Source organism: Fukomys damarensis, unplaced genomic scaffold, assembly GCF_012274545.1.
Source record: "Fukomys damarensis isolate Sample0158 unplaced genomic scaffold, DMR_v1.0_HiC HiC_scaffold_73628, whole genome shotgun sequence".
Taxonomy (NCBI): Eukaryota; Metazoa; Chordata; class Mammalia; order Rodentia; family Bathyergidae; genus Fukomys; species Fukomys damarensis.
In genome coordinates this window covers 89471-100126 of record NW_022974540.1, presented here as the reverse complement: position 1 = coordinate 100126, position 10656 = coordinate 89471, and the positions used below count along the sequence as shown (strand labels likewise).

Genomic DNA, 10656 nt, shown 5'->3' with positions numbered 1-10656 from the left:
GAAATGTGTGGGGAAAAGCTTTTATGGGATGAAAAGCTGCACTTTTAATGGAACACGTGGGAGGTAAAAGGAGTGTGATGGTGTCTGCTCTATGCTAGGGCAACTGGGCTTTTCCGTCTTCATTCAGGTAGGAACTCTCCCACAGAGGCTATTTATAGCAGCGTTTCTCATCTCTTCTCCCTGGGTGAAACCGCTGCCTTCCTGGAAAGAGGATTTGTGGCCCCCGCTCTTAGAAATCCCTGTCTTTGTTCACATAAGAAAGCTTCTAAACGTGCTTATTCTTGCTTCTAATGAGTCTCAAATGTCTCCAATTAAAAAATAATTTTGTGCCATTATGGTATAATTTGATTTCTGCAATGCCCAAAGTATGACTTTGAAAATCTAATTTCCCATGTAACAAATTGACAACATTTTCCTATGGATTGGGTAACTATAAAATACGAGCAGAAATATCCATGCAGAAGGTAGAGTAACTAGTAAATGAATAATCACACAGATGTACAACACACATGCACACACACATACACACACTTAAAGAAAGATGGGTTACAAGGTGAGCAGAATCCACCTTCTCTGGAACGCTCACCCTGAACCATTTTACATACAAGGAAACCAGGGATCAGAATGAGAAACCAAATCACAGAATGAGAGTGAAAATTCAAATACACTATTCTCTTGCACTTGGGTGTAGGTGCCCTTTCCTTTTTATGCTAATGGGTCGAACTTTTTGTATATATTTTGTGTGCTATCTTTTACTAAGAATACAAATAAGGATATGAACACTTGAACATGTTGTTTTAGAGCAAATAATTTCATAGGGGTTGGAGGGATTCTCTTTATGTCAGTCTTACAGAATTGCTAAAATAACAGTGCAAGTGTACTCAGTTATGTTTGAGTAGATTGGAATTCATCAAAAATCAGGATTCAAGAAGATTTCATCAAACAGTGAAGCCACTTGAAAGTACTAAAACTTTTATTTTAAACATAATTTAGAATCCCATATTCCAAATAGCACTTGTACATTATTTTAAACACCCATCTGTTGTTCAGCTGAACTGAAAATTAAAACTCAGTCCAGCACCACTGTTATTCCCAGAATATTAAAAGAATATAAATCCTAGCCTTTATCAAATGACACTTTGTAATTTCTTATTGAATTTTGTTTGTGAAAAATGATTATATCTATAAAGTATAACAGTTAAATGGTTAGAAATTATAGCTTTGAGCAGTAAATTTTTACTTATAAAGTATAAAATATTTGATCATTTTTCTTATAAAATGATGTAAATATGCTATAAAATGTATTTTAATCTATTGTGTATCCTGTAACTCATTTTATTTCATTGTTTTGTACCTCCCATAGTTTCTTCTAGAATTGCAGTTATTTATATTACATATCACCATAATGTCACATCGATTTGCCAAAATATAGTGATCTTTGTAATTGATTGTGACCTAATTTTCAAAGTGTAGATGATTCCATAATAAGGGGATGCTTAGATCATCCCAAGAAAAATCTCTTCATGACAACCACACACTAAAATTAAAATCTTTAAGTCCCATTTCTTCAAGACATAGAGTATTTACATGTGACGAAGTAATAGTGATGGTTGTGGTGGTGGAATTTATACAACATTCTCCCTTTTTTGTCATTTCCCTGTCTGTGATTGCAGTTACAAGGGCTCACCAAGGATGTACAGACAATGGAATAAGATACATTAGAAGAGCGAAAGAATGAGAAACCTATTTCCATCATAGCATATGATGTAATCATTATTCTTAGTTCACAAAATGGATTTTGCCTTGGATAGAAATGTGTAAGACGAAGACAGTGACGTTCTGCCTATGTAAACAGGTTCTAAGCCGATGGAGTGAACCAGACACACACTGCAAATAGCAGAGAAAAAGAAAAAGCAATAAAAGTAATACACTAATGAATATAATTCAAAAATGTAGGGTAAGAACAATTTACATGACCTTTACCTCCTATTAGGTATTATAAATAATTAGGAATGACATTATAAGTAATGATTTAAAGTATTTGAGATGGTATGTCCAGATTATATGCGAACACTGCATCATTTCTATAGGAGATGGGAACATCTGTAGATTTTGTATCTGTGGTAGGTCTTGGAAAAAGTTCCTTGTGAATACTACAGGAAGATCTACTGAAAAGAACACATGTATTTATGCTAGGCCTCCTTACTTATCAAAATTTGGAATCTAGTCCAGGTCATTTTTATAGAACATACTGTGAAATATAAAATTATTCCTCAAGCTAACCAAGATAAATAAGAAAGTCTAAGTACAAATTCATTCTTTCAAAGGACATTTGTGCATTTTACATCTCATTCTGTAAAAACAGATTTTTTTAAACTCAATATCCTTCAAGTTTCTCAAACCTAGACTCTTACAATTTGTATCACCACTATCTTTGCAGCTATGTCCCATTACATTATTCATTTTGTTTTTGGATACAAGTTCTCTATGAAGCATCATACAAGCCTGGTACCTACTGAGTTGGCCAGATTCACCATTCTTCAATTCTCCAAAGAGGGACTGGATGAGATCATGTGTTGATGTCTGATGTTTTCACTTGCGTGGGCTGAAATGAGTGATGAGAAATAATCCTGAGCTGCATATAAAATGCATAAAATAGATGATATATACAAGTAAAAAATCTTGTTCTACAAAATTGAATACCTTGTTCCCTTGTTCTATCACTGCATACTGCATTGCAGAAATGGTTACACAATTTGACTTTCATTTCCATCTCCTCTTGTGGACATCATTCTTGCGAGGAAATCACTGCTTCTTACTTACTTCATTGTCTCAAAAGACAGCGACTATCACATCATATGTGCTCAATATTTATTTGTTGAAGAGGTTGGTGAGTTAATTATTTTATATGATTGACAGTAGGTAGTGGTATATTTGATAGTTAAGAGGGAATGAATAAATAAAAATAATGAAGATCTCTCCATTTTTCTTTACATATTTTAAAAATAACAGCTCTAGAATAAGATTTTCAATTATTACTAGAAATTGGTATGTCAATATTAAACAAAGGCGTAATGAGGTATTCTTTATGGACCATAATAAAATAAGTATCAACTAAGATTATGTTTGCATTGTTTAGCTCTAAAATATTTTCAATTATTACTAGAAATTGGTATGTCAATATTAAACAAAGGCGTAATGAGGTATTCTTTATGGACCATAATAAAATAAGTATCAACTAAGATTATGTTTGGATTGTTTAGCTCTATGAAATATTTCACTGTAGAGACATAAATCGTCAAAGTGGGGAATGTGATAAAACTGATATCTTGGCAAAATGCCCATAAAACGTTACTCAACCATACTGGAATGCCTCCTACTTTACAAGGGGTGATCAAAATTTGTGGTAAAATTTTAAAGTAAAATTATTTAGAAATATTTTGATTATACATAAAGGATCCAGAAACTTATAGTGAATATGTATCACAGCCATTAATTTGTTTTATTTAGCACAATGTCATATATCCTGAGATAAGGTGAAAAAATACATGTGTCACCTCTCGGGAACTCTTTCAAATAATAAATCACCTTAATTTTATCATGACAAGATATCCAACAAGCTCCAATAGAAAGGCATTCTGTAAGTGTTTGACCAACACCCTAACAGCTATCATAGTCAGGAAAGGAAAGAATATTGAAGAGTTAGGGTTTTAGGTGCCTGAGGAGACAGGAAATTATTTTCAGTACAGCATGCTGGGTTGGATGCTGGAAAGGAACAAAAGGGCTTCTGTGGGGAAATGGGAGAGGTTTGTATTTATTTAATACTATTATTATATCAATGTGAACTCCTTTATGGTCATAATTGTACTATGATTATCCAAGAAGTTAGAACTAGAGAAGTTGATTCAAGCAAATTAAGAAACTGGAAAAGGCTAAAAATATATACAAAAAATTAAAAATGCTTGATGGAAATTTAAGGATTTGGGGAGTCTGTGCATGCCATGGAGTAAGCGGTTAAATGCGCACTTACCCTATGGTGAGGCCAACCAGAGCCCCTGACAATGAAATGCCGGTTTTCACTCTACCACAGAAAACCCCACTCAGAGTGCTACAGAACGCAGGGAAATTTTGAATTTTTATCCAATTTTAGGCAGCCTGACAGTAGAAATCATCTCCTTGTCCTCACTGCAATCTCCCCCAAGGCATAGTGACATCTTGCAATGGCTGTTTGGTCCATGTGTATTGAATATTTTTGAGATTTTTGAGAATTCAACCCAATCCTTTCGAAGTTCCACTTTGTCAAGATGCATAATACACAGGAAAAAACATAATATGCTTGAGCCTTGTCTTTTTTTTTTTTTAACTGGGATTCATCTTAGGACCTTGTGCTTACAAGACAGGTACAGTGCCATGAGCTAAATTCCCGGCCCTATGCTTGTCTTAATAAGTAATAGATGACACATCTGTAACAGAATTTACTCATTTTAATAGTTCTTTGACTTGACAATTACAATTAGAGATCATTGTCCCCTAGGAATGAAAATTCTGCTTTGTTCCAGTATTGCAATACTAAATTTTTAAAAGCAGGAGAGGAAAACAAGACCCAAGACCTGTCATGCAAAGGTACACGATACCAATGATGAATGCAACTGTACTGTGTACATAAAATGTACCAATAAACTTAGTGGAAAAAATAAATAAAGCTTTTGTTAAGTAAGGAAGTATTTATTATAAATAAATGTGCATTAATTTATTTATATATATTCTTGTTGCCTTCTAACTATCTGTTATAATATACATTTGTCTCAAGATTTTTAATTTAATATAAGAAATATTTTACCAAGCAATAATAAATCAATATTCTGGAAAAAAGTAAGATAGCTACCAGGAAATGGGAAGATTGATCCTTTGCAAAAGGGAAAGGGACCAAGAGATGGAGAAAATATTCTTTTCAATTAAGATTTATTTTGTACATGGAGAAGCTTTGCATGCATTTTACATACAGACTTTGGGGTGTAATTAAAATATAAATCTCAAGAGATCAAAAATGCTAATTGATTACTCTTATTATGAGGAGAGTAAAAGAGTTTGGGGAAGAGATAAGTATAAGGCTTCTGTGTAACACACTAGATTGCAGAGAAAATTGTTTATCACAGGGTAGCTTTACAGGTATATGAAGAGATAAATTAATCCTAACTACGATGCCGGGTTTCAGCTAATAAAACAATTTTAATTAGATAGGAAGGATAACAATAAGCTGACTTAATTTAGCTTTAATTTCTATCTCATTAAGGAAGGTAATTTCTACAACACCCACAACTGTCGTCGAAAGGACAAGCAATTTCATTAGCGCGATAGTGCAGCGGGGTGTTCACAAGGGCAGGGAAAGCCCTGTGGCCAGCAACGGCAGATGCAGCTGCAGCAATTGCTGATCAAAGCCATTGCATTGGCAATGCATGAGATCCAAAATTATAGATGAGGGAAGAACACGGACCAAAAATAGATGGAAGAGGACTGCAGGAGAGATGAATTGGCTTTGAAAATCTGAATCCCAGGTAAACCTGATTTATCCATCCTTTTATTTTCAAAAATTGTGTATGTGCGTGTGTGTGTGTGTGTGTTTGTGTGTGTGTGTGTGTGTCACACTTAATTTTGTTTCCTTTTTACTTGGCTACGTCTTTCAGGGGGTCATCAAAATACAAGTGACATGCAAGACAATTTGTTTACATTGAATAAATCCTTGTTGAGTGAATGAATAGGACCATGTGGGAGCATGAGACACTTTAAATAATTAATTGCCGTTAATATAACTCAAGTCCCTTTTGGTTATTATAGTAAATGGCTAAAGCAAATATGATTTAACTATGCATACCTCTTACAGTTTTCTGTACTTAACACATATTTTCCCCTTTCTTTTCGTTTTTTAGTACATTTTTTGCTCTTATCATGGGAAGTCAGTTACAAAAGTATTTTCCCCAATATCAATCCAATCCATACAATTTAATCCCTTTTTTATTTTCAGCAAATGCTCAGTAATTATTGGAATACTTATTAGTAAATATTGGAAACTACTGCTCCAGAATGAAGCAATTATCATATGATTCTATATGTAATTTACACTGGAAAAAAATCAAGTTTCAAAAGGAATCAATTTGAACTGTTATCACTAAGGTCTTCAAGAGGCCTCCGATCACCAGCAGAGAGAAAGGGTAAGTGAAGGAAAAAAGTTAAGTATAGTATGCTTGGATTAACATGTAGCATGAGGTTAACCTTTCTACTTTATTTTAGAATTATTTTCAAACTTCATTAATCTCCATCTAAGTTATATATTTAGAAAATAGTACCCCTGAAACAAAACTATCAATAAATTCAAAAATCTTAGTTTTTGTTCCTAAACGATCTTATAATTTTGGAGAGTAAGATGTAATAAACTGTACTAAATAATTTACTACTTCTGTGACTTGGGGACTAGGGATAGACCAAAAGAGACTGTGGTAAAACTCTGTAGGATTCTCCTCAGATCCCTCCAGAGAGAATATTTATAGTGCTGTGAATTCTGTGCAAATCTGGGTTATTAGTGCCTACTAGCTCTGAATAAAGTAAAAATAAGCATGAATTCTCAAAAAACCTAGAATCAATAACATTTCGTTTCTGTCGCTCTAGGCGTCTAAGTCAGCTCTAATTATTCCATCTTAGGACAGGAGTCTTTCTCAAACTTTCTTTGGTCCTGCAGCAGGTTAGCACAAAGGCCCGAGTTGTCAGAAATGGCTGGGGTCAATTTCACTGACGTGTCTCTCTTCAGCCTCTCTGGATTTGCAAGTCACCCTGAGCTCCGAGTCTGCCTCTTCCTGGTGTTCCTGTTCATTTATCTCTTCACCGTCTTGGGGAACCTGGGACTCATCTTACTAATCAGGACTGACTCTCGGCTCCACACACCTATGTACTTTTTCCTTAGTAACTTAGCATTCATTGACGTCTTCTATTCTTCCACCGTAGCACCCAAAGCACTGGCCAATCTACAGTCCAAGCAGAAATACATCTCTTTCGTGGGCTGCTTTGTTCAGATGTACGTTTTTGTTGGCTTGGTGTGCAGCGAATGTTTTCTTTTGGGGTCCATGGCCTACGATCGTTACGTAGCGATCTGCAATCCTTTGTTGTATTCGGTGGTCATGTCCCAGAAAGTGTGCAACTGGCTGGGAGCCATGCCCTACCGTAGGCTTCACGAATTCTCTGGTCTCTGTGTGTGTGATAAGCAGTTTGTCCTTCTGCGACTCCAGCATCAATCACTTTTTCTGCGACACCATAGCCCTGCTGGCCCTGTCCTGCACAGAAGCATTCAACACGAAACTGGTGATCTTCGTCTTGGCAGGGTTCACGATCTTCAGTTCTCTCCTCATCATCACTGGCACTTACTCGGCCATCCTATCAGCCATCCTGAGGATCCAGTCTGCAGAGGGCAAGCAGAAGGCCTTCTCCACCTGTGCCTCCCATCTCACTGGTGTGACCGTCTTCTATGGGTCCCTGATTTTCACATATTTGCAGCCTGATAACACTTCAGCCTTGACTCAGGCACAGGTGGCTTCTGTGTTCTATACTATAGTCATCCCCATGCTGAACCCTCTCATCTACAGCCTGAGGAACAAAGACGTGAAAGACGCTCTCCTGAGAATCCTGCCCAGGAAATGGTTTCTGTGACAGATTCCACATGTAACGCTCAAAAGAAACCTGGATGTTTGTGGGCATTTAATTAACCCAACCATCAGGAAAATTGGACAGCAACTTTAAAGGTATAACAAACTAATGCAATCTTTGAGCCTTGAGATTTGGGGGCAGTCATTATTTAATTTGTTTATATGTTGCGAATGTGTGTGTATTTTTGTATGTAATTTGTTTATCTGTGTCACCCTATGAGGAGGTGATTTGAGCACATCTGGTTTTCAGACACAGCAGACACAGGTAGTAAAAGAGGCATCTGCCCTTCATGTGAGCCTGGACATGAGCACATCTAAACTCCCCTTGACCCAGTCAGACACTATGTTTTCTCAGCTATAAGAAAATCAAGTAGAGAAATAAATGATTAAGGAGAAAGCATGCCAGATTTTTAATAACAACCCTAAACTGTGCCTGGGGGTAAAATGTATTTAACTATAGACATAGATGTGATTTCAGCAGAAGCAGAGACAACCGACACGAGCTAGGACAGAGAGATCTCTATACTGTGGAGTCATTCGGTCACAACTTACATTTTATACCTAGGATTTGTGATGACAGTTTTAGATTTGCTGTGGTTTGGCATGTAGGTATTTGCTTTTCTCTCTCAATGCATAAAAAGGAAGCACATTCATTAGAAATCCTACTTCAGAGTTTGAATTTGATCTCTCCTCATGCTAGCCATGCAGCCCTGCAACATCTCATGTGGGGAGCGGAGGAGCGGGGCTTCCAGCCAGCTGCACACGGTCATGAAGGAAATGAGTGGTACACCCCAGGGTCCTGCGGTGCCCAACTTTGGGATGTAGGTGCTCAGTATAATGCAGACTGTGCTTGTGTTAGGTGAATCCCCGTGCTCATTTGGCTGTCCTGAGCATCTTTGAGGAAGACTAAGCTAAGCAATGACATTTGGAAAGTTCAGGGTATTAAGTACACTTTCTATTTATGATGTATTCATTTTACACTGTGTTTAGTGGACATGACCCATCATAAGTCAAGAAATATATGCACACAGAAGGTGATCTGTTTATCAAGAAGGCTCTCCACTGCCACCGTGGGCCATGATTTACACACGAGTAGAATATGTCTCTCTAAATCCAAAGAAATGATAAAATTTAGGGATATGTGTGAATGTGCTCCCCAATGTATTTGTGTGTTTGAAATATTACAGGTAGAAAAAGGAAAATTAAGGTGTAAGGAATTTTTTATGTATGTAGCTAATCTGTCAGAATTCTCTAATGTTTGAATCATAAAGACCCTGTTAATGATTAGTACTAAGGCAAGGAAATCAGTGTGTGTGAACTATTTTCCTGTAAAGAGTGTATACTTAATAAATTTCTGTAGTATTTTTGAAAAATGACCATGGGAACACTGCATTAATTGTTTATAAATGGTTGAACAGTAACTAGAGTTGGGCTATAGTATGTAACATATGTATTGAAAGAAACACTAAGATTATGTTGATGAGACATAATCTTCCACAAAGAAAAGTAACTATTTTACAAAGAAAATAACTATTTGTAAAATTTCTCTCCAAAAGGACTGTGAGTTCTTTTGCTTTTTAACATTTGTAGTCTTAACAACATCTACAAATATGTTAATATGATGTGTAACTAAGCCCTTTCTCCGTGTTATTATTGGCTTTTCAAAGTGCAATGATGTATTCTTAGGGTAACGGATGTTGTCTTACAGTTGTATATTTCTTTGATGTTCAGACATTTGTGCATAGACAGTGTTTTATAAATCTATTTTGCTGAAACTTCTTTTCTAGAATGATTTTTCTAAACTTATATATAGCAATATGGCACAGCAATATACAGAGACATTCCTTATCGAGTATTGCTTTCAGAATAGTTACGATATAGTATTAAATATATGGAAGTCACATGCTGCATACACATATGACTTTGATGTCTGATGTCACAGGTGAGGAGATCCCATACCTCCTGTGTCACTGGTGTTCATCTCATAAAGACAATACATAGCTGAAGGCAGCTCATGCTGTATCACATGGCATTTCATTATTCTTATTACATCTCATGGTCCAACACGTTGCATGCATTATTTTGGACCTTTATTTTTACTTGCTTAACATTTATTATCCATACAGGCTATATAGTTGATATAAGTGTAGACACCCACATAGGCATTTGAATCTTTCTTTGTCAGAATCTTTGATTTATTTGTAATGTTTCTTCAAATAATCCACAAATTTTTAAAGCTTGAGTCTTATTTTCTGATCAAAATAAAATATAATATAGGTGATTATTTAAAATAACAAAATATGCCACCTACAATTTTTAAAAGTTAAAATGGTAATGCTCAGTGAAATAAATTGATGATTTGACTTCAGGCCATGCATAAAAGGTACTAGAATAGGTTAATCAAGAATCACAACTATCAAAAGCTCTAAACCCAAATCAAATAGGTTTCAGTGTTCAGAATCCCTTGCACAACAAAGCCTTCCATGTGAGATTTTTAAATAATTTTTTGTACTTTATGAAAAAATAGGAAATTTTGTAGTGCATGTTGTGTATTGAAGTGGCACTGATAGAAAATGTCACCTAAGCCTCCCTTCAGCTCAAGCCTCAAGGTCAACGAGGTGTCTCATAGTTTGGTGATGGATTTCAAACCTCCATAGGAGCCTGTCTCAGGGTAAACTAAAAGCATGATGAACAACAATGCCATTCCACATTAATGACAGCAAATACTTACAGAGATAGATCCTTTGTCTACCACAGAAATTATCTGCTAAAGTTCTTGGGAAGTCCTGAAATAGCCACTTTTATATTTACATACACATAATATGGGTCAAATTATGTTATAAAATTGCAGACTAAAAAGGAGATACTGATTATATAACAACCATTGGAAATACATAGTTACATATCTATATAATTATTATGGGATGTAAAGAAATGATTAGGAGAAATTGTAATTTGTCAAAAA

The 10656-nt window shown here is 35.6% G+C and overlaps 1 protein-coding gene across 1 annotated transcript; it reads left to right on the top strand.

The window, feature by feature from the left end:
* The first annotated feature begins 6764 nt into the window (after positions 1 to 6764).
* LOC104849027 (olfactory receptor 8I2-like) lies at positions 6765 to 7695 on the top strand. Its single transcript, XM_010605293.1, is given in 2 exon segments — positions 6765 to 7210; positions 7212 to 7695. Coding segments are annotated over 2 exon segments (930 nt in total).
* The last annotated feature ends 2961 nt before the right edge of the window (positions 7696 to 10656 follow it).